A 24,558-nucleotide genomic window follows, 5' to 3' on the forward strand; every position below is an offset into this window, starting at 1 on the left:
CCCTGGTGCCCCTTCCTCCATGCCCACAGCATTGCAGAGACACACTACAATTGGCTTTCACCTATGTGTTCACCAGCCCCCATACCAGCTCCAGAGTCACCAGGTCTCTCCATGGGGGTGCAGTTGTAGCTGCTGCACAGAGTCCCGTATCCAGAGATGGAAGGCGGGGCAACCCTGGGAATATATGTTGGGGGCTTCCCCATCTCCGTAGTCCCAAGGAGACGAGAGGAGAGTGTTTCCGCTTTAGGGTCTTAGAGTCCCCATGGACTCTTTGGCACTTGGAAAGCAACCCCCCACTTCCTGCCCCATGAGAAGGGGGTGGGGGGAGGACTTGGCACTGGCTGTGGGATGAGTTATGGCTCCATCATGCCCCTGGGCACTCACAGAAAGGACGAGCATCAGCAGGACAAGCCCCTGTTTTAGGATCCAGTTCTGAGGGGGATTGGGCACAGTCAGCAGAGTGGTCAGTGGCCAGTGGGGTTTGCTAGAAATTCTGGCAAGGACAAGGAGGCAGGCCCAGCCTGACAGTTGGAAGGCCCTGAGTGACCATCACTCCGAGGTCATGCACTGGAGCCGGTGTTTGAAGAAGAGCAGGCGGTGTTTGGCCACCTGAGTTTCGTCCAATGATCCCGGGTAACGGTACCGGGCATAAGTCTCTGCCCCAGCATCCCTTGATGTCCAAGGCAACTTCAGCTTGGAGGCATGATCCACAACGACATCTGAGCAGGAGCCCACCTGAAGAGAACCAAGTCCATCCAGGAAGAATTCTGGGAGTGGAGGGAAGGGGAGTACACAGTGAATAGTCTTGAGGATGCAGAGGGCCAGCCCTTGAGGGAGGACTGAAATTTAGGACATGGAGGGTGCTTTTGCAAAGACTCCCTTTCTAAGGACCTTGGGCATGTAAGTCAGCACTTTTGGGTTGTAGTTTTACTCTCGGTACAAAATGGAGTCAATATACTTAGCTTGTGCTTTGAAAACGGACGCTCTCCCCCAACACACACACCCAGAGGTTTAATAAATACTGAATGGGCTGCTGCGAGGTGGTCTGAACCAGGGGCTATGGCAGGGAGTGGGACAGAGCTGGAGGTGACAGTGGTGGGGCACTTGAATGTAGACCCAGCGCCTGTACTGGCCCTGGAGGTTTAAATGATGTTCAGGGCCGGGAGGGTGGAAGCTCTCTCTCTTACCCCGGCGCAGGTCTCGGTAAATCTTCACGAATTGCTCTAGGGGCCTCCATGGCAGCCGTGGGTTCCGTGGGGGTGGCCGGGGAGTAGTACCGAGGCCTCAGTCGCATCGTACCTGGCCCAGCGCCCCGCAAGGTCCCTGCCGGGCCCAGCCAGGAGGGGGCGCCACTTACCCAAGTGCGCTACGCGGCTGAGGCGCGGGTCAAAGCCGACCTCGCGGACCTTGTCCGTGCGCGCCAGGAAGAAATTGACCACGCCGTCGGTGACCACGCAGCCTGGGAAGCCGACGAGCTCGTGGTGGAAGCCTCGCCTCTGCCGGAGACAGTTTCCGCGGCCTGGCGCGCCGCGCTCCACGCTCAGCAGCTGCCGGTAGGTGGTGGAGAAGCCGGAGATCTCGCGCACGGCGCCCCCCACCTGCCGGGTGGAAGGATGGCTCCAGGCGGGGCTCGGAGTGGAAGGGGATAGGTCTGGGCTCCCTCTCCCACTGGGCGGTTCCCCTGCCCCGTCCTTTTCAGCTTCACCCCTGCAACTCCCAGACAGTCCCCCAGGCTCCGCTTCGTCGTTCTCTCCCATCCCAGGGCTCGCTGCTCTCGGTCGGGTCTCCACGCCGCGGCCTTAGCCCGCCCGAGGCCTTCTCCCATCCCACATCCCGCGGCCCCTTCCCTACCAGGTCCAGCGGCGTCCGCTCCAGCACGTCCACAAGCCTCTCTAGGCGCGTACGCGCCGTAAAGACGAAGTCGTCGTCCACCCACAGCACGTACTTGGTGGTTACTTGGGATACAGCCAGGTTCCGGCCGGCGAACCAGCCCTGGAGAAGGGTAAGTACAATTGGTGATGCCGTCGAGAGAGGCCACAGCCCTCTGCTACTTTTCCTCCTAATTCCCAATCCTTTTCAACGCCTGTGTCCCTCTGCAGACTTTTGGGTGCTTACGAATGGCCAGGAGCTAGTTAACAAATGCAGTTCTCCACTCTCATCAGAGACTCTGAGTCGGTGTTCTGGGGGAGGGTCTTGGAATGCCTTTAATTCATGAGTTCAATCATTCTGTCAACTGTTTATTGGCGCCCACCAGGTGCTAAGCACCATTCTAAGAATGCAGCGCGAATAAGACAGCACGATTTCTGTTCGCATGGAGCTTACTTTCCAGAAATCCTCTTGCTTAACAGGCACCCCAATGATTCCGAGGCAGATAACCCTGGAATCGCTACTCTAGATTGCAGACTGAGGGTGCGCCCCCTCCCGGTGCCCTGTGGCGCGAGGTTCAGCCTCGCTGGCTGCGCACCTTGCCAAAAGGCATGAGATAGTGCTCGATGTGGGGGCCGCTAATGCGCTCTGGCTTGTCGCTGTCATCGGCGATGACCACTGTGACCGTCGGGTAGAAGCGGCGAATGCTGGCGATGAGTGCCCGTAGCCGATTGTAACGAAGGAAGGTCTTAGTGGCTATGGTGACCAGAGCGCTGATGTTGTACTGGGCTGGGACAAAGGGCAGGGTTAGGTGCAGAGAGAGAGGGTTAGGGAGTGAGGAGCAGGGAGATATCTCCCAGGGCTGCCCTCTCCCAACTTGCTCCCCATCAGGGCTGGATCTATGTCCCTAAGCACACCAGTCTCACCTCCCTGGGGTAGAGGCCCAGGTGGGTACAGCCTAGGGCTGGGGGGGTGTCTTATGCGGATGGTGAAGGCAGCTTCATGTCCCTCGGTGGAGAATCGGACTGGAAAGAAAGGACATTAGATATGGTCCCTAGGGCTTAGGCAACATTCTCTTTTCAGTAAATCAATATGTAAATGCAGGGAGTTCCCATCATGGCTCAGCGGTAAGGAACCTGACTAGTACCCATGAGGATCCAGGTTCATCCCTGGCCCAGCTCAATGGGCTAAGAATCCGGTCTTGTGGTGAGCTGTGGTGTAGGTCGAGGGCGAGGCTGGGATCCCTTGCTGTGGCTGTGGTGTAGGCTGGCAGCTACAGCCCTGATTCAGCCAGCCCCTAGCCTGGGAACTTCCATATGCTGTGGGTGCGGCCCTAAAAAGAAAAAAAAAATTTTAATGCCTATTCTGTGAATCACCTTTCTAGGCCCTATTAGACAAAAACACAAGGTTCTTATCCCCATGGAACTTACATTCTAGTGGGTGGTAGAAAGATGATAAAAGATTTAATTAAAAGCTAACCTTTATTGAGCATTTATTATGTGTCAGGCACTTTTAAAGTACCTTAAATATATGAACCCATTTAATCATCCCCATAGCCCGATTAAGTAGATTCCTACTACAGACAAAGAAAGCACAGATAAATTAACTTGTCCATAATTACCCAATTGTTAAGCAGCAAAGCTGGGATAGGAACCTAGTTAGTCTGGTTCCAGGATAAGTGAAAAAAGAAAATTCAGGAGTTCCTGTCGTGGCTCAGTGGTTAACGAATCCGACTAGGAACCATGAGGTTGTGGGTTTGATCCCTGGCCTTGCTCAGTGGGTTAAGGATCTGGTGTTGCCGTGAGCTGTGGTGTAGGTCACAGATGTGGCTCGGATCCCGAGTTGCTGTGGCTCTGGCATAGGCCGGCAGCTACAGCTCCGATTCGACCCCTAGCCTGGGAACCTCCATATGCCGTGGGAGTGGCCCTCAAAAGGCAAAAAGAAAAAAAAAAAAAAAAGAAAATTCCCAATACTGATAAGTACTGAATAGAAAATAAGACACGTAATGTGCTAGTGAAGAGGAGCCACTTGAGCTGAGATCCAAATGACAAGAAGGAGCCAGCTGTGCAAAAATCTGGGGGAAGAGCATTCTAGGCAGAAGGAATAGCAAGTGCAAAGGCCCAAAAGTGAGAGCAGGTTTGGTGTAGAAGCCTTGGAGAGAAGCAGGAGGGCTGTGTTATGCCTCTTTTGCTAGAAGAAAAATGGGGGCTCTGGAAGGTAAAGCCCTTTGCCCTCTAGTAAGTGGTGGGCTGGGAACCAAACTTGAGTCTTCTGGCTCCTGGGGCAGGTCACTTCCTGGGGCCTCCATGATTGGCCTGAAGGGGGGACATACCCAAGCTCAGGTTTCCCTCTGGCCTGTTCCAGCTCCAGATGAACAAAGGCCTCTTCTCTCCCTCCTTGGCCCTGCTGGCCCAGCTGAAATGCCCATTGTGTGGCTGGGCAGCTCTGGCCATTGCCCTAGTGTCTCCCACACCCTCTGCCCTTTGTCCACTCCTGCCTTTCTGGGTTCCCTGTGTTCTCCCAGCCTGTTACTACCTGTACCCAGGCCTCGCACCTGTGTCTGCTGTGTTTGCCAGGTAGCTTCGGCTGCTGTAGGTGATCAGTTGTAACTGCCGATTGAGTTGGTCCAGCCCTGGGCTGGCGAGGGTGAGATCCGGCTGCCCCTCTCCAGTGAGAGTCACTCCTGTCACTTCCCCTGCCACGTCCCAGGTGCCCAAGGAGGCAGTGAGATTCACCTGGGGGAGGGAATTGGAGAGTGCAGGGTGAGAGCCCAGACCCACTCTTTGCCTTCCTGGTTCCTTCCTCCCTCCCTCCTTTGGCAGCCTTGTTGCCCTCCCAGCATCCTTAATGTTCACCTGACCTCCCCTCCTTCCTGACTCTTCTCACCTGATAGACCTCCTGACTGGAAGTGGCCTGCAGGCTTAGCCCTGGGAGGAAAGAGAGGGGGCCGAATCACAGACAACCTGGAAATCCTTGCTTTCTCTTCCCTCTTTCACCACACACAGCACAGAATGTCTCCCCCATCCCTCTTGTTGAGGCCACAGCAGGCACACATAGCCTAGAGTGACTGATTTTCCACTCTTCTCTCAATGTAGTAGCTCTTCTGTGGCCTGCCCTACCTGTCCACCGAACTTTGGTCAGTCAGCAAAAGAATAGATCCTTCTCCTCAAACCTCTCTAGTCACTGTCTTTGGCCATTCTGGATAATCCTAGAATCCCTTCTGTCCCCACCTTCCACCTCATGAGCCCTCCCTGAGCTCAAGTCTCCCTTCATCAGAGGTCCTCCACCTCCCATTCCAATCTGGGCTCAGTCTTCCCCACCCAACCTGGGCTCTGCCACCCCAGAATGGCTTGGGTCACCCCCTAGAGCCATTCTCCCCACCTGGCACCAAGATGCTCCTGAGGGGCTGGACCTCCACACCCTGCAGGGGGTATTGGAGCGGGGAGTTGGCAGCGGCTATGAGCAGCTGGTCAGCAGCAGACTGGCTCCTGGAGGTGAAGGAGTGGGAGGTCAGAGGAGGAGTCAGGGGGAGGCAGGCTCTTCCTCCTGCCACTGCCCCCCACAAGGCCTCCCGCTGCTCTCCACCTGCAGGGCCATGCCCTACTTTCCTGCTGGTACCTTGAAAGGAAGGCCTGGAACTCCTGTTCCCTTGAGGCAGAGGCAACCCTTAGCTCCTCAGGGTCAAAGGCCTTGGTGAAGTCAATGGCTCGAACCTGCCTCTGGAAGGGGAAGTGAAGGCTCCCCCCACTGGACTCACAACTGCAGTTATTTGAAGATAGCAGCCTGGAACAGGGAGGAAGTGTCCTCAGGACCCAGCCGTGTAGTTCCACTCATTCCACAAAACATTTACACCACACCCCACACCTTGGCCCTTCAACCCTGCCCATCCAAAATCTGTCCCCGTAAACACTGCTCTTCAAAGAGCCCCCAGGAGAGACCACCAATGGGAAGACTTATACCCCAAATCTGGATTTTTACAGAGGTGTAGAATAGGGCCAAATGCTAGGTTTTCAGAGTTACCAACCCACAGTCAGGATCCCATCTGGACTCTCTCCTTTTGTAGGGAATCACCAGGACCCACAAATCAGGGCCCTCTCTTGACTGCACACTCTCTCTTCCCCATACCATGACAAGGTTCAGGGAGGACAGATTTTCCTCCCTCTCAGCACATGACTCAGTAGCCCCCTCCACCTCCCACTTCGCCCCCCCCCCCAACCAGTCAGGAGAACCCAGGCATCAAGAGCACAGCAGTACAAGAAACAAAAGCTTCCCACACCTCCCGCCAGCGAGTGCCACCCACTCCTTGCACTCACCCCACCACTTGCTCCTTGATCCTGACCGGGATATGTGCGTACCGGGGCTCGGGGGCAAGACCTGGTAGTTCTGGCCTGGGGTTGCCCTGCAGGGGCGTCCACAGCGCAAGAGGTGCCTGGAGGCCCGGCGCGACCCGGGTGCTCGCATACAGGAGCCCCAGCGAGGCGCAGGCGAGCAGCAGGACCAGCATACAGAGGGCCCGGCGGCCCAGCCGCATCCTGGGTGGGCGGTAGGGTGGGAGGGTGATAATGGGGGGAAAGGGAAGGGGTGGGCTGGGACCCTCGGCTTCCGCGGTTTTGGAGGCACCCGCCGGCCCCCCGGGGCGCTCTCCACAGCTCGCGCGCCAGGATTTGCATAGCGAATCGGTACCCGCGTCCCCCTCCCCTCACTCCCCGGGCCTCGGGTCTCCCGGCCTCCTTTCTTCTCGCCCTCTCCCGCATCTCGCTTTCCTCTCACGCCTGAGGCCCGGCATCTTGAAGCCAGAGACCTTTGGATGTAGTGGTCTCGACGCGGAGGCTCATGAGTAGAAGAGCATCGCTTTATTAGAACAGCGGCTGTCCCCGAACCCGTCGCCTCCCCTGGCCCGCTCATCCCCCACCCCAACCCTTCAGTTCGAGCATCACCTGGCCCCGAGTGGGCTGCAGAGGGCAGCGCCATACCTTGCCTGTCATGAAAAATGCAGAATCACGCCCAAGCTATTAGGTGGCTCTGGCGGAGGTGACCCGGTGAATGGAATGGGGAAGCTGGGCGGGGGACAAGGTGGACCAGCGTGCGCGCCTCCTCCCGCCTCCAGCTCGGCCCCTCATCCCGCCCCGGCACTGACCTGTCTAACGCTCTAAGGCCGCCGCAAGATTTCGGTCCAGGCTGCTCCAGGCTCTCAGACCCCGCCTGGGCGTCCTCATGAGGCTGGAGGCGGCCTGATGGGGGAGTCGGGCGTGAGCCTGAGATTGAGGGGGATCCTCCTGCCTCCCGAGTGCGCCCGACCCCTCCCGCCTTCGGACTTTCCCGGCTTTGTAGACCGCGGCGCTGGGGTGGCTCTGGGCGTTTCCTGCGGGGGGTGGGGTCGGAGCCGAGAAACCGCTGTACCCCAGGCCCGGGAACAGAGCTTGGGCTCCTCGGCACCCTGTCCCACTTGCTGGGCCAGGAGGGCTCGGGCCGCCGCCCGGCTCTTCCGATCGCGGCGCCGCGCGGCTGGGCTCCCAGGCTGGTTGCGGCGGAGGATCCGGCTACGAGAGGAGAAGGCGAGCGCCGGGGCGCCTTCTGTTGGGCGCCGAGGACATTGCGGGGGCGCGAAGCCGGCGCGGCGCGGCGCGAAGATTCTTCTCTCCACGCCCTCCCACTCCCAGCTCTTCGCTTCCGAACCCTGGCACCTCATCCGTCTGCCCCAAATCCCAGTCACTCCCATTCCCTCTTCCTTCCGAGCCGCCCCCTCCTTGAGACTGTGACCAAGGACAAGAGATAAGGGCTTTGGGAAGAGGTGGGGCGGAGACGCCCTGTAACCCCATTTCAAGGAAGATTTGGGTAGTTAGAGAAGGAAGCCAGAGAAGACCTTGGAAAATAGACTCTGGCTAACAAAGACAGGTTCACAGCCTTCCTCCCATCCTCACCTCCCCCGGCCCTCCCTCACCGCCCCGCCCCCCCATTATCTAAAAACACTCAATGATCTAACAAACACTCAGTTCAAGGGCCTGCCTGCTTCTTCTGACTGCTCACTGTTGCCAGAGGAAGGAAATCCCAAGCAGTGGCTTGTAGTTGTAGTTTTGTGTGCAAGCTGCAGACCATAGACTCCCTTTCTTGCATCTGGATTCCTGATGCTGCCCTGAGTTCTGTGGTTCCATGGTTCTAATAAAAGATTTGTCACTGTTTAATAGAGAAAAAGATATAGGAAATGTACAACATAATGAAAATGTGGGGGCCGGGGGAGGGAAGGATGAATTATTGGATGAATTGTGTACAAAGAAGTGACAAATCAGCTGGGGGGAAAGTGGGATTCTCAGCCTCTTTACACCAAAATAAATTCCCAATTTATCAAATACTTTAGTTTTAAAAATGAAACCACAAAAAATAGTAAAATCGTGGAGTCTGCTTTTTATAATCTTGGAGTGGGGAAGAGATCTCTAAGCAAGATATAAAAGGAAGTATTAATATATTTGCCTGTAGGAGTTCCCATCGTGGCCCAGCAGAACCGAACCCAACTAGGAACCATGAAGTTGTGGGTTCTATCCTTGGCCTCACTCAGTGGATTAAGGATCTGGCTTTGGGATGAGCTGTGGTTGTAGGTCGAAGATGCTGCTCGGATCCTGCGTTGCTGTGGCTGTGGCATAGGCCTGCAGCTGTAGCTCCCATTGGACCCCTAGCCTGGAAATCTCTATATGCTGTGGGTGAGGCCCTAAAAAGCAAAAAATTAAAAAAAATTTGCCTGTATAAAAAACTTGGATGAAGGAATTTCTATAAGAAATTGAGAGAGAAGTGGCAAACTGAAAAAATATTTGCAATATGTACAACAGATGAAGATTGCTTTTCTTAAGAGCTCTAAAACATTTTGATAAACCACCCTGAAATGGACAAAAATCATGATTAGGCAGTTGACAGAAAAAGTGAAAATGGCTTTTGAATATATGAAAATGTACTTAACCTTATTCATAATAAATAAAATGCAAATTAGAATAACAGTGAAATGTTTTTTGATTACCAAATTAGTAAGGACCAAAGACTTTGCTATCCAACGGATTGGCCAAGTGTTTGGAGAAAGAGCCACTGTCATACATATGTTGTTGTGAGTGTAAATTGGTACAACTTAGAGCAATTGGCAATTGGCCAATCTAGTAACATTTAAAATGCTGATCTTTAAAAATTTTGGCCATTCCCTCTGCCCTTGGTTATTTTGGAGCATTTCTTTTTTTCCCTATTTTTTTTTCTTTTGTCTTTTTAGGGCCATACCCACTACATATGGGGGTTCCCAGGCTAGGGGGTCAAATCGGAGCTGTAGCAGCTGACCTACAACATCACAGCCGTGTCTGCGACCTACACCACAGCTCACGGCAATGCCGGATCCTTAACCCACTGAGCAAGGCCAGGGATTGAACCCGTGTCCTCATGGATACCAGTTGGGTTCATTAACCACTGAGCCACGATAAGAACTCCCTTTTTTTTTCCTCATTCTTAAAAAAAAGTATAGTTGGTTTACAGTGTTGTGCCAGTTTCTGCTGTACAGCAAAATGACCCAGTCATACATATATATACATTCTTTTTCTCATACTATCTTCCATCATGTCCTATCTCAAGAGATTGGATATAGCTCCTCCAATCTCTTGAGGACCTCATTGCTTATCCATTCTAAATGTAATAGTTTTAAAATGCTAATCATTTAGATTTTAAATATTAGTCGTTAAAATTTAAAGATATGATTCAACCAGACAATGGAACACTGGGTTAATCTATATATACTGATATAGGATGCTTTCCAAAGCTGTTAAGCAAAATAAAGTACAGAATAGCATATATAGCTGGCTCCCATGTATGGTTGTAGCTTCTGGGTTTAGCCAAAATCTGGAAATGTGAGGTACTGCCATGATAAAACCTAAAAATGTGGGAATGGCTTTGGAACGGAGTCTTGCGGAGAAGCTGGAAGGAATCTGAGGAGTGGATCAAAGAATGTAAAAGAATGTGTTAATAGAAGGCTGATGTCCTTTAAGGAGTTTGCTGATGAAGGGAAATGAGGAAAGTAGGGAAAATGAAGGAAAGGGGAGATCCTTGTTACATTTAGCAAAACCATAACCTGCAGTCGGGGAGAAAGTAGAAACTATACCTAATGACCTGGGGATCTCATTGAGGAGATTTCCAAACACAATGTTGAAGGTGCCATCTGGTTTCTTCTTGTTGCTTATGGTAAAACATGAAAAGAAAGAGATAAGCTAAAGGAAAGAACGCTAAATAAAAAGAATCCGGGGATTGTTGAGTTTAAAAATTCCTAGCTTCTCCAAGGACCAATGAAGCTAAAATTTAAAAACATGGCTTCCAGGCAAAGATTATATGTAAGGAACACTCAAGAAAACATGGTCTGAAAATGAAACCAAGGACCTGAATGTGAATCCCTTGTTAAGAAAGATCTAAGATGGTGCCTCAGAGGAAGGTTCAGTCTAACAACAAGACTCTCAGTGGTCAAAGAAGAAGTTCAAGGAAGAGAAGTGCCTATCCCAGTAATATTTGTGAATATGGCTTTCATTTGATGTAGTTAACCTCAATAAGGTTTACGGGGACCTATAAAGATTTTAAGAGAACTGTATTTGCAGAATTTTATTGGTGATACAGTAATTCTTTCGTATCATTCTGTTTGAATAAATGTTTGCTGTTTTAAGTTCCCCAAGTTTGGAGTAATATATTACCTAGCAATAGATAACTAATACAGAATATTAAACAGTTGACCTTGAACAATGAGAGGTTAGGTGCACCAGCCCTCCGCATAGATGAAAATAGAAAATATAACTTTATAGTCTACCTCCACTTCTGGGGATCTGCATTCATGGATTCAACCAGCCATGGATCCTGTAGTACTGTAGTATGTATTTCGTGAAAAAATAATCTGTGTGTAAGTAAACCCACACAGTTCAAACTTGCGTTGCTCAGGGGTCTACTGTATAGACCAAGAAGAAATGGTCTGCAACGTGACACAGTAACTCCTGGTGCAGAAAGAAATAAAGCCAAACAGAAGATTACATTCTGTGTGATTCTTTTGGTTAAAGTAGAATACAGGCCAAACTAATCTATGATGTTTGTAGTCAGGATTGTGATTATCTTTGAGGGGGGGAATAATAACTAGAAGTGGGGGGGTCAAAGGGAATCTGGGTGTTAGTAAAGTTGCATTTCTACATTGGAGTGCTTACTACACAAGTGTGTTTAATTTGTAAAAATACACAAATTGTACACTTATAATCTGTATACTTTTCTGTATGTGTATTATACATGAATACACAGTTTAAAAATATGTGAGAACAACGATTGTAATCTGCTTTCCAAAATAGTTGGAAGCTTTTTTCTTCAAGCAGTCCACCCAGTTGCAGTTGGGTGGTCCTTCTGATAGTCACCTTGCGTCAATCACGTAGCTGCAGCCATCCGGCAGCTCAGCTGGGGCTGGATGGTAAAAGTTGCGTTTACTCACATGACGGGAGTTTGGTGCTGGTGCTTATCTGAACCTCCCTCTTCATGTGGTCTTTCATCCTTGGAGAGGCTAACCTGGGTTTTATTACATGGCAGTCTCAGGGTAGCAAATGGGTGAAAGTGGAAGCTGCAAGGTTTCTTGAAGCCTTACTTGTAATTCACGCAGCGTTATTTCTCTCTTTTTTATCTCTGTCTCCTGTGTGTGTGTATATATTTTTTAAAAATATATTTATATGCCAAAGCAAATTATCAGACTATCCCAGATTGAAGGAGTGACTACACTCCACCTCTTGATGGTTATGGCTACAGGGAATTTTTTTTTTTTTTTTGGTTTTTTTTTGGCCTTTTCTAGGGCTGCTTCCCTCAGCATATGGAGGTTCCCAGGTTAGGGGTCGAATCGGAGCTGTAGCCGCTGGCCTACGCCAGAGACACGGCAACGCAGGATCCGAGCCTCGTCTGTGACCCACACCACAGTTCATGGCAACGCTAGATCCTTAACCCACTGAGCAAGGCCAGGGATCAAACCCGAAACCTCAGGGTTTCTAGTTGGATTCGTTAACCGCTGTGCCACACGGGAACTCTGCTACAAGGAATTTTTGACCATTTTTAATCCACTGTTATCATCAATGGCCAAATCTTTAAGTCCAGGAACTGTTGCTTTTTACCCCCTCCCCCTTTTTTTGTCTTTTTAGGGCTGCACTTGTGGCATATGGAAGTTCCCAGGCTAGGGACTGAATCAGAGCTGTAGCCGCCAGCTTATACCACAGCCATAGCAACGCTAGATCTGAGCCGCATCTGTGACCTACACCAGAGCTCACCGAAATGCCAGATCCTTAACCCACTGAGCAAGGCCAGGGATCGAACCTGTGTCCTCATGGATACTAGTCAGATTTGTTTCTGCTGAGCCACAATGGGAACTCCCCAGGAACTAATGCTTAATTAGATACTTTTAGAAAAGAAGAGTCTTAATAACTTGGTGTCAACATTACAAGGAGTAATGCTCTGAAATTGCAGAGTTATTTACATGAAGGTGCCTAGACATAAATATACCCAGTAACAATCAACAAAAGACCCAGATCTTCTTTAAAAATTTTTTCTTGTTATAATTGATTTACAATGTTCTGTCAATGTCTGCTGTACAGCAGTGACTCAGTTATATATATGTGTGTGTGTATATATATGTGTGTGTGTGTGTATACACCACACACATTCTTTTTCTCAAAATATCCTCCATCATGTTCCATAATAAGTGATTAGACATAGTTCCCTGTGCTATACAGCAGGATCTCATTGCTTATCTACTCCAAATGCAATGTTTGCCTCTACTAACCCAAACTTCCAGTCCATCCCATTCCCTCGCCTTCCCCTTTGGCAACCACAAGTCTGTTCTCCATGTTCATGAGCTTATTTCTTTTCTGTAGATAGGTTCATTTGTGCCATATATTAGATTCCAGATATAAGGTGCTATTTGTCTTTCTCTTTCTGACTTACTTCACTTAGTATGAGAGTCTCTAGTTCCCTCCATGTTGCTGCAACTGGCATTATTTTGCTCTTTTTTATGGCTGAGTAGTATTCCATTGTGTATATATATCACATCTTCTTAATTCATGCATCTATCAATGGACATTTAGGCTGTTTCCATGTCTTGGCTATTGTGAATAGTGCTGCAATGAACACATGGCTGCATGTATCTTTTTCAGTGAAGGTTTTGTCTGGATACATGCCCAGGAGTGGGATTGCTGGGTCATATGGTAGTTCTACATTTCGTTTTCTGAAGTACCTCCATACTGTTTTCCACAGTGGTCATACCAATTTACATTCCCACCAACAGCAAAGGAGGGGTCCCTTTTCTCCACACCCTCTCCAGCATTTGTTACTTGTTGACTTGTTAATGATGGCCATTCTGACTGGTGTGAGGTGGTACCTCATGGCAGTTTTTTTTTTTTTTTTTTTTCTGGTAGTTTTGATTTGCATTTCCCTAATAATTAGTGATGCTGAGCATTTTTTCATGTGCCTGTTGGCCATCCCTATGCCTCCTTTGGAGAAATGTCTATTCCGGTCTTCTGCCCATTTTTCAATTGGCTTGTTGGTTTTTTGGCTATTGAGTTGTATAAGTTGTTTGTATATTTTAGAGATTAAGCCCTTGTTGGTTGCATCATTGAAACTATTTTCTCCCATTCTGTAGATTGTGTTTATTTTTTATGGTTTCCTTTGCTATGTAAAAGCTTGTAAGTTTGATTAGGTCCCATTGGTTTTTTTGGTTTTGTTTTTATTTCTGTTGACTTGGGAGACTGACTTAAGAAAACATTTGTCAGGTCGATATCAGAAAATGTTTTGCCTATGTTCTCTTTTAGGAATTTTATGGTGTCTTGTCTCATGTTTAAGTCTTTAAGTCATTTTCTGTTTATTTTTGTGTGTGATGTGAGGGTGTGTTCTAGTTTCACTGATTTACATGCAGCTGTCCAGTGTTCTCAGCACCACTTGCTGAAGAGACTTTTTCCCATTTTATATTCTTGCCTCCTTTGTCAAAGATTAATTGACCATAGGTATCTGGGTTTATTTCTAGGTTCTCTATTCTATTCCATTGGTCTGTATGTCTGTTTTTGCACCAGTACCACACTGTCTTGATTACTGTAGCTTTATAGTATTGAACAAAAGACCCAGATCTTCTAATACCCTTTTCCAATACAGAAACTGAGCTCCTCAGACTCATTCCAAGTCCTATTCCAGAGTTGGGACAGGAAAAGTTAAAGTTGAACCTGGAATATCAAAAAGCAATGAAATATATGTTTTTTTAAAGAAAGATGAGAGCAAGTTAAAAGGATACACACAGGAGGCAGCTTGAAGGGGCTTTCACTGGCTGAATCTTAGAAAATTGGAGCACCAAAATAATTTAGGATAGGAATGAATTATAAACCATTGAAAAAATAGGAATCCACGAATCCACACCGATAATAAATACATAATTAAGTAAGTGAATGTAGGAGAAGGATGAATGCTGATTGATAAATATGGGGGAAATGAAGTGGAAAATAATTCTGCAACGATCATGGTAAAAACTGGTCTGGACAAGAATTATCAATGAATGGTAATTCTAAGGGAGATGGTTTGATGAGGAGTAAGGTGTTTACATCGCTTAAAGTGTCTTCCCACAGTCTGCTTGTTAGTTGTAAGAGGAAAAATTACAGCTGCAAAGTGGAAAACCCAGACAGCAACTTGACTAAGTGGTCAAAGTGGACATTACTGATGATGCCTCCAGGTGTGCCACCCGGAGAAAGACACAGCATCGCTCATGCCGTGTTCTGGCCACAGGTATGTAACTTGATTCTAAGTATGGGAAAACACACAAGCCTCAACTGAAGAATATTTTATATATTTGAAAGAAACTGGCCAGTATTTTATTTTTCTTTTTTTTTTCTTTTTTTTTTTGTCTTTTGTCTTTTTGTTGTTGTTGTTGCTATTTCTTGGGCCGCTCCGGAGGCATATGGAGATTCCCAGGCTAGGGGTTGAATCAGAGCTGTAGCCACCAGCTTACGCAGAGCCACAGCAACGCGGGATCCGAGCCGCGTCTGCAACCTACACCACAGCTCATGGCAACGCCGGATGGTTAACCCACTGAGCAAGGGCAGGGACCGAACCCGCAACCTCATGGTTCCTAGTCGGATTCGTTAACCACTGCGCCACGACGGGAACTCCCAGTATTTTATTTTTCAATGTTAATATTATGAAAGACAAAAACAGACTAACCATTCCAAAGAAAAGTTGACTAAAGAAACAACCGGATGCCGTTTGTGAACCTAGATTGGATCCTGTCCTTGAGGGGAAAAAAAATGCTACAACAGATATTTTGGGGACAAGTGACAAAATTGGAATATGAGTGATAGCTTAAAGTCAATGTTTTATCTTTGTTAAGAGATAAGTGGTAAATGTTAAATTTCCCAACATTGATAACTGTGATTACCTAGGAAAAGATCCTCATTCTTTGAAAACATACTCTGAAATGTTAAGGGATAAAATGTCATGGTGTCTGCAATCTACTTTCAAATTGCTCAGGAAAAATAAATAATACAATGTGTGTGTGTTGTACATATATATGTGGATGTGGTATATATAATATATAATTCATTTTTATTAATTTAATAATTACTAATACACTATTATAAACTGTATAACATATCTATATAGAGAGAATAAAACATGTGTGACAAAATATTAAAAATTGGTGAAGTTAGATGAAAGATATGTGGGATTTGGAGTTCCTGTTGTGCTCAACGGGTTAAGGATCCCACGTTGCCACTGCAGTGGATCAGGTTGCTGCTGTGATGTGTGTTTGATCCCTGGCCTGGGAACTTCTGCATGCCACAGGCACAGTAAAACAAAAACAAAAACAAAAACATACATGGGATTGGATTGGATGAATGTGGTCAAGCAAGTTTTTTAAAAGAGAAAAAAAGATATGTGGGAATACTCTGCATGTATTCTCCAAATTTCTTTTTCTTTCTTTCTTTCTTTCTTTCTTTTTTTTTTAAGGCCCGCACCCACAGCATATGGAGGTTCCCAGGCTAGGGGTTGAATGGGAGCTGTAGCTGCCAGCCTACACCACAGCTCCATCAAATCAGAGCCGTCTGTTACCTACACCATAGCTCACGGCAACACCAGATCCTTAACCCGCTGAACAAGGCCAGAGATCAAACCCGCAACCACATGGTTCCTAGTCGGATTCATTTCCACTGTGCCACAATGGGAACTGTTCTCCAAATTTCCAAGTTTGGAATTACTTCAAAGCAAAAATAAAAATAAAAAAGAATTAGGAGTTCCCGTCGTGGCACAGTGGTTAACAAATCCGACTAGAAACCATGAGGTGGCGGGTTCGATCCCTGGCCTTGCTCAGTAGGTTGGGGATCTGGCATTGCCGTGAGCTGTGGTGTGGGTCGCAGACATGGCTTGGATCCCGCGTTGCTGTGGCCGTGGTGTAGGCTGGCGGCTGCAGCTCCAATTTGACCCCTAGCCTGGGAATCTCCATATGCCGTGGGAGCGGCCCTAGAAAAGGCAAAAAGACAAAACAAATAAATAAATAAATAAAAATAAAAAAATTAAAATAAATAAATAAATAAATAAATAAAATAAAAAAGAATTGGAATTGTGTTGTGGCTCAGCAGTAATGAACCCAACTAGTATCCATGAGGATGCTGGTTCAATCCCTGGCCTTGCTCAGTGGGTTAAGGATCTGCCATTACCGTGAACTGTGGTATAGGCTGCAGTTGTGGTTCGGATCTGGCATCAATGTGGCTGTGGTGTAAGCCTGCAACTGCAGCTCCAATTTGACCCCCAGCCTGAGAACTTCCATATGTTGCAGGTTCGGCCCTAAAAACAATAAATAAATAAAAAGAAAAAAAATCACCTGTACTGCTTTAGTTGAAAGTAAGTATCTCCCAAGTCAACAGAAATAAAAACAAAACCAAAAAAACCAATGGGACCTAATCAAACTTACAAGCTTTTACATAGCAAAGGAAACCATAAAAAATAAACACAATCTACAGAATGGGAGAAAATAGTTTCAATGATGCAACCAACAAGGGCTTAATCTCTAAAATATACAAACAACTTATACAACTCAATAGCCAAAAAACCAACAAGCCAATTGAAAAATGGGCAGAAGACCGGAATAGACATTTCTCCAAAGGAGGCATAGGGATGGCCAACAGGCACATGAAAAAATGCTCAGCATCACTAATTATTAGGGAAATGCAAATCAAAACTACCAGAAAAAAAAAAAAAAAAAAAACTGCCATGAGGTACCACCTCACACCAGTCAGAATGGCCATCATTAACAAGTCAACAAGTAACAAATGCTGGAGAGGGTGTGGAGAAAAGGGACCCCTCCTTTGCTGTTGGTGGGAATGTAAATTGGTATGACCACTGTGGAAAACAGTATGGAGGTACTTCAGAAAACGAAATGTAGAACTACCATATGACCCAGCAATCCCACTCCTGGGCATGTATCCAGACAAAACCTTCACTGAAAAAGATACATGCAGCCATGTGTTCATTGCAGCACTATTCACAATAGCCAAGACATGGAAACAGCCTAAATGTCCATTGATAGATGCATGAATTAAGAAGATGTGATATATATACACAATGGAATACTACTCAGCCATAAAAAAGAGCAAAATAATGCCAGTTGCAGCAACATGGAGGGAACTAGAGACTCTCATACTAAGTGAAGTAAGTCAGAAAGAGAAAGACAAATAGCACCTTATATCTGGAATCTAATATATGGCACAAATGAACCTATCTACAGAAAAGAAATAAGCTCATGAACATGGAGAACAGACTTGTGGTTGCCAAAGGGGAAGGCGAGGGAATGGGATGGACTGGAAGTTTGGGTTAGTAGAGGCAAACATTGCATTTGGAGTAGATAAGCAATGAGATCCTGCTGTATAGCCCAGGGAATTATATCTAGTTACTTGTGATGGAGCATGATGGAGGATAAAGTTAGAAAAATAATATATATACACACTTACGCATATGTATGACTAAGTCATTTTGCTGTACAGCAGACATTGACAGAACATTGTAAATCAACTATAACAAGAAATAAAAAAAGAAAATATTTATTAGTGATGGTGCTGAGAAATTGTTTCAGCACATTATATCACACTTATAGAAACCGACAAGAAAAAACTTTAATAATTTAAAAATTCTATTGTAACTTCATATTAATTTTTATAGTTTAGCATTTCATTCTTTTTTTTTTTTTGCCTTTTCTAGGGCCGCTCCCATGGCATATGGAGGTTCCCAGGCTAGGGGTCTAATCAGAGCTGTAGCTACCAGCCTACACCAGAGCCACAGTAACTCGGGATCCACGCCACGTCTGCAACCTACACCACAGCTCACGGCAACGCCGGATCTGGATCGTTAACCTCTGAGCAAGGGCAGGGATGGAACCCGAAACCTCATGGTTCCTAGTCAGATTCGTTAACCACTGCGCCACGACGGGAACTCCTAGCATTTTATTCTTTGATGGTGATATTTAGTCTCAGCTGAATACTGATTTTATTGTGCTCTCTCTCTCTGTATGCACACACACACACACACACACACACACCCATTGTTTTTGCTGAACCATTTGAATTAGTTGTGACTTTTTACTCCTAAATACCTAACTACTTCTCAGTATCTATCTCCTAACAACAAGGGTATTCTCCTAAATAAACAATGTAATTGTCAAACTCAGGAGATTTATCACTGATACAAAACTGTTATCTAATATACAGTTCATATTAAAATTTCTCCAGTTGTCTCAGTGATGTCCTTTATAGCTTTTGAAAGAATTTCAGTCAAGGAGTGTTTATTGTATGTGTTTATTGTGTCCCTTTAGTTTCCTTATCTTTGAGGATATTAAACTTACTCAAAACATTTTTTCTAGTTGCTCTATTTCCATTTTCTGTAGAGTAAATTCTCCTGCTTACTGAGCTTGTTGACTGTCATGATGTTACTTTTCATGATGAGCTTTGAAATTCTAGTTTGCAAGCCTATCTATTGTGAGCATTTCATTCTCACATGGGTGTCTTGGTTTAGAGTTTATGTAGATGAGGTATTTATTGTTCGGCATCAGGTGGCTTCTGAGGTACTTCTGGCATTGGTTTTTGCATGGGTGATGGATGGTGCCTTCTGTAGGCTTTTGGAAATATGTGGGAGCATTTCTGGTGCTGGCAATGACTGGTGAAGCTACTGGCAGTCAATGGGCAGGTGTCAGCTAAGCTAAAAGAATAGTAGAGCAAGCCAACCCAACAAAGACTTATCCTTCCCTAGATGCTAAAAGGAACTCATTGAAAACTCTGCTTTAGGCAGAACATTTAAGAACAGCTCTCAGCCTTCAGAATCACACAGCTCTTGCTGTCAGCAAAACTGAAGTCATAACTGCAACTAGCTTCCGAAAACAGGAAGCTGCTTAATTGCAGGACCCCTTGGCCTCTACCATAATTTGTATCCTGCAAGGTGGATGCCTTCCACTTGGGGTTATCCCTTCTCCCCAGTTTAAGGCCTATCTCAAATCAGCTTTCTTAGGTGTGCATTTAATCGATAAAGGAATGTCTAGCTGCAAGCGATTTAGGGAAATGTAGGTTTTAGTACTCCAACGTCTGCTGCAGAGCCTTTAGAAAAAGTTGCTAAGTACGCTAGTCCACTTCCCAGCTGAGGGTTTCCCTCTCTCCCTCTACATCCCTCCTGACTAAGTGGTTTTGTGACAGTCTCTTCAGTTCAGAATCAGAGTCTACATTGAACACGCAGGGATCTGACCAAGGCTGATGGAACTGACCTGTCCCCAGCCAGCTCTGGGTGTAGTCTTCTCAGCATGGTAGCCTAGAGGACTGGCTAGCCTAGTCCTCTCTGCTCTTTGCAGGCACTGCAAGTAAGCAGTCAGGTCACAGCATGACAGCCACATGTGCAGCGGAACATCTAGGGAACTCTCCAAAGGAGCTAATTCTAGGTAGTTAAGATTGCCCCCAAGGTTTCAGCCCCCAGCCATCATATTTCCACTTCCAGTTCAAGGAGATGCTTATTTTGTTTTTTGTTTTTGTTTGTTTTTGTTTTATCATGGGTTGCCTTTTAAATATACATTCGGAGTATATTATCTGTCTGTTATTTTATCTGTTTGGAGTGAAGGGAGGGTTTTCTCTAGAATTCACTCAATTCTTTTGATGGGAAGTGACTCTATAAAATTTGTCTTATAAACTTTTAATTTTTTTAGCAGAAAAGGGATTATGCTATACTCACTGCACCTCTTACTGCTTTTTTGCCCATGACACATTTATCTTGCCAGTTTCTTTTTCAAGAGCACATGGAAATAAATCTCATTTAAAAATTGTGTATTTTATTATGTTATATGAACATAATTATTTATTATGTTGTGCAAAATATTATTTAGAAAGTCCTGGTTGATTGACACCTTGTTTCCTTTGCAAACCATAATGCAATGAACATATTTGGTTAACTTTTTTATTTAAACCAAATGCCAGTTATATGTGAGAGTGCGCTTTAATTTAGACTTTTGACTTGGGTTGTGGCAAAGAGACAATCCAAAATATGTCAGTCTGAAGAAGCAGCCAAGAAAATTGTGAGCCACCTGCTGTTCGCCACACACACATTTATGCTCATTCAACAAGTTATCAATTTGATGAACAATCAGCGAATTGGTCAATTAACCAGCAAGGAGAGTTAGCAAAAGCCCTGTGCTACCCTATTTCCAAGATTTACTCAGTCTCTATTGGCCTTTAGGCACTGTTTGCTCCCAACTGATGCATCAAAGCAGTCCTTGCTCATGAGTGTTCTTTACACTGAGCAGCGCAAGGGAGTTGTGGTGAACTTGGGCTACATGAAATGATCCAGTGCACTTGAGAAACACTCAGAGAGACTAAAACTGTTTTTTTCCAGTGTTTGGTGCCAGGCAACTGTAAGCCACGCTAGCTTGGCTTATCTTTGAGTGCGGTGGCTTAGTGGACTTGTAAATGTGTTTATAGGTTTACGGTAACATACACAAATGGCTCCTTTTTCCTTCATCCAGCACATCATAGCAAATAATTCAGGGTGAGAAAATATATCACTTCACTCTGAATTTATATATCAAATCACCTGTATTTGTAAAATTATACTTATCACATTATCCCTTGGATAAATTCCTAGCCATAGAATTTTTAAGTGAAAGGATTATGTACATATTAAATTTGGATAGTTAGTGACAAATTGTTCTCTTGTAAGGTCATACCAATTTATTTTTATTTTATTTTATTTTAATTTTTATTTATTTTTATTTTTTGTCTTTTTTTTTTTTTTTAAGGGCCTCACCCACGGCATATGGAGGTTCCTAGGCTAGGGGTCTAATTGGAGCTACATCTGCCAGCCTACACCACAGCCACAGCAACGCCAGATCCTTAACCCAATGAGCAAGGCCAGGGATCGAACCCTCAACTTTATGGTTCCTAGTCAGATTTGTTTCCAATGAGCCAAGATGGGAACTCCCAAGTCATACCAATTTTAACTCCCTCCAGTTACTACATCATAGTCTTTGAGGCTGCCTAGTATTCCATCTTATGGGTGTACTATAATTAAAACGCTTTGAAGAATGACTGGTACAGGCAGTATTAGCTGTTGTGATTGCTACTGTTACTGGACATTTTCACTTTTTTGTGCTAATATTATGATACTGTATTTTTTTTTCTTTTTGCCATTACAAAATGATCACTGCAGTAAGTCTAGTTACCATCTAGATATTCTAGTTACAATACAGATATTCATTATTTTTATTATATTCCCCACACCGCACATTTCACACCCGTTACTCATTTATTTTGTAACTAGAAGTTTATACCTCTTAATCTTTTCTCATCTATTTTTCTAATCCCCTCCACTTCAGCAACCACCTGTTTATTCTCTGTATCTATGACTCTGTTTCTTTTTTGTTATGTTTGTTCCTTTGTTTTCTTTTTCTAGATTCCACATATAAGTGAAAGCATACAGTATTTGTCTTTATCACTTATTTCACTTAGCATAATGTTCTCTAGGTCCATACATGTTGTTGCAAATGGCAAGATTTCATTCTTTTTGTGGCTGAATAATATTCCATTGTATATATATCCCATATCTTCTTTATCCATCCATCCAATTTTTTTAGGTCCACACCCATGGCATATGGAGGTTCCCAGGCTTGGGGTCAAATTGGAGCTACAGCTCCCGGCCTATGCCACAGCCACAACAACACCAGATCCAAGCTGTGTCTGTGACCTACACTACAGCTCACAGCAATACCAGATCCTTGACCCACTGAGTGAGGCCAGGGATTGAACCCACATCCTCATGGATACTAGTCGGGTTTGTTACCACAGAGCCTCATCAGGAACTTTGATCTATCCATCCATCGATGGGCACTTAGGTTGCTTCCATTTCTTGGCTATTGTAAATAATGCTGCAGTGAACATAGGGGTACTGCATCTTTTTGAATTAGTGTTTCTATTTTCTTTGTATAAATACCCAGTGTGGAATTGCTAGATCATATGGTGGTTCTATTTTTAACTTTTTGAGGGACATCTACACTGTTTTCCATATTAGCGGCACTAATTTACATTCCCATCAACAGTGCACCAGGCTTGCCTCTTTCCCACATCCTCACCAACACTTATTATTTCTGGACTATTTTTTGGCTGCACCTGGAGCTTGCGGAAGTCCCTGGGCCAGGGATCAAACCTGAGCCACAGCAGTGACAACGCCAAGTTCTTAACAACTAGGCCACCAGGGAACTCCCTATTTCTTGTCTTTTGATGATAGCCATTGTGATGGGTGTGAAGTGATACCTCGTTTTGATTTGCATTTCTCTGATGATTAGTGATGCTGAGCATCTTTTCATGTGACTGTTGGCCATCTGTGTATCTTCCTTGGAAATGTCTATTCAGGTCCTCGTCTTTCAGTTGGGTTGGCTTTTTTTTGCTGTTGGATTGTATGAGTTCTTTGTATGTTGTGGATATTAATCCCTTATCAGGTCAGTTGTTTACCAATATCTTCTCCCATTCAGTAAGTGGTCTTTTCATTTATTGATAGTTTTCTTTTTCTTTTTCTTTTCTTTTTTTTTTTTTTTTTTTGGTGAAATGAATGTACTTTTAATGACAACACTGAAGATGTGTATGCATCATTTAAAAATTCCCAGCTGGCTTTTTTGTTTTCAATTACTGCCACCTACCTATCTTAACCATAAAAAGGTATGGTTAAGCTTGAAAGGTATGGTGAGAACGGGGGACATATGATAAAAGATCTCATCTGGGCCCACATTACCAAATAGGTCTCAGCTTGAGTCTTTCAGTTCAGAAGTCTCACATTAGGACGCAACACCAGGAACCTCTGAGGTCTCAGGTTCCCACTTTACTGGTTGATTTTCTGAGTATGGCTGGGTAGGGGTCAGAAGGAGTAGTTTCTCTTAACCCTTTCATTCCCAAAGGCCACTGCTCCCCAAGAATAAGGCCAGGTTTCTGTGTGTGTGTGTTGAGGTTGCCAGAAGGTAGTCGTGGAGAGGAGGAGGGGAGGCCTGGGAAGGAAACGTTTCTCTTCTCCTCCATTTCACAGGCAGTCTAGAAGGCTCCGAACTGGGGTCAGAGAACAAAAAGTTGCTGCACTTGGGGCAATGAGCCTCAGAGAGCAGGCGAATCTTTATTCTCCCCTCTCCGAGGGCGTCCCAACCCTGCTTTCCCCTCCTCCCCACACACCCACTACCCTCCCCCACTTACAACAGGGAACCGAAAAGTCCAGAAGAGAAAGGAGAGAGATCCGGGCAATTTCGAACCCAGAATTCTCCTCCGCCTAGCGCGGGGATGGGACTCCAGAAGTCGGAGATCGTACACGGGCTGGGAGGGGAAGTCGAAAGGGCTGGGGGATCACTCACCGCTGTCAGGCCCCGGGCAGCGGCTCCCAGCCTCGCACCATGGGCCGGGGGAGAAAGGGGAAGTAAGGGCAGGGGGCCTCCGGAGTGAGAATAGGGTTGCTGCCCGGTGCGGGGCCTGCTCCGAGCCCACCCGTGCCGCCGAGGGCCGGGACCGGGACTTGCCCTCCTCCTGCCCCTGGGAGCGCGCCGGTCAAGCCCTTCTTTTTCTTTTTTATGGACCTCACCCGGGGCATGCACAATATCACCGCAGCAGCTCGCACCACAGCTTTGACCTGAGCTGCTGCAGTGATATTGCTGGATCCTTAACTTGTTGCACCACAAAAAGATGCCTGTTGATAGTTTTCTATGCAAAAGATTTTTAGTTTAATGTAGTTTCATTTGTTTACTTTTGCTTTTGTCGCCCTTGCCTGAGGAGACCTGTTCAAAGAAATATTGCTAAGACTGATGTCAAAGAGTGTACTGCCGGTTTTCCTCTTGGAATTTTATGGTTTCAGGCCTTACATTTAAGTCTTTAATCCATTTTGAATTTATTTTTGTATATGGTATGATAAAGTAGACCAGTTTGATTCTTTTGCATGTAACTATCCAGTTTTTCTAACATTTATTTATTTATTTATTGTCTTTTTGCCTTTCCTAGGGCCACTCCCACGGCATATGGAGGGGTCGAATCGGAGCTGTAGCCAACAGCCTACGCCAGGGCCACAGCCACACCAGATCCGAGCCGCGTGTGCAACCTACACCACAGCTCACGGCAATGCTGGCTCCTTAACCCACTGAGCAAGTCCAGGGAC

The 24,558-nt window shown here is 45.9% G+C and overlaps 1 protein-coding gene and 1 long non-coding RNA gene across 4 annotated transcripts; both read right to left on the reverse strand.

Annotated features, from left to right (window-relative positions):
- B4GALNT1 (beta-1,4-N-acetyl-galactosaminyltransferase 1) lies at positions 51–7,783 on the reverse strand. 3 transcript variants are annotated; one of them, XM_021091871.1, is made up of 12 exons: positions 7,267–7,783; positions 7,004–7,097; positions 6,180–6,398; positions 5,485–5,649; positions 5,248–5,354; positions 4,753–4,793; positions 4,421–4,601; positions 2,793–2,891; positions 2,465–2,655; positions 1,852–1,992; positions 1,358–1,598; positions 51–767 (listed from the first exon to the last, which is right to left on the reverse strand). In XM_021091871.1, exons 1-12 carry the CDS (start codon positions 7,583–7,585, stop codon positions 550–552), a joined length of 2,016 nt encoding a protein of 671 aa, XP_020947530.1. In that variant the 5' UTR covers positions 7,586–7,783; the 3' UTR covers positions 51–549. The 3 variants fall into 3 exon arrangements, with proteins under 3 accessions (XP_020947530.1, XP_020947532.1, XP_020947531.1); XM_021091873.1 differs by having other exon boundaries at positions 7,317–7,414; XM_021091872.1 differs by having other exon boundaries at positions 6,840–7,399.
- Positions 22,938–24,103, reverse strand: LOC110260686. Its single transcript, XR_002343987.1, has 2 exons — positions 23,768–24,103; positions 22,938–23,471 (listed from the first exon to the last, which is right to left on the reverse strand). It is a non-coding gene; the product is annotated as an uncharacterized LOC110260686 (long non-coding RNA).

This window comes from Sus scrofa, chromosome 5, assembly GCF_000003025.6.
Source record: "Sus scrofa isolate TJ Tabasco breed Duroc chromosome 5, Sscrofa11.1, whole genome shotgun sequence".
Lineage (NCBI taxonomy): Eukaryota > Metazoa > Chordata > Mammalia > Artiodactyla > Suidae > Sus > Sus scrofa.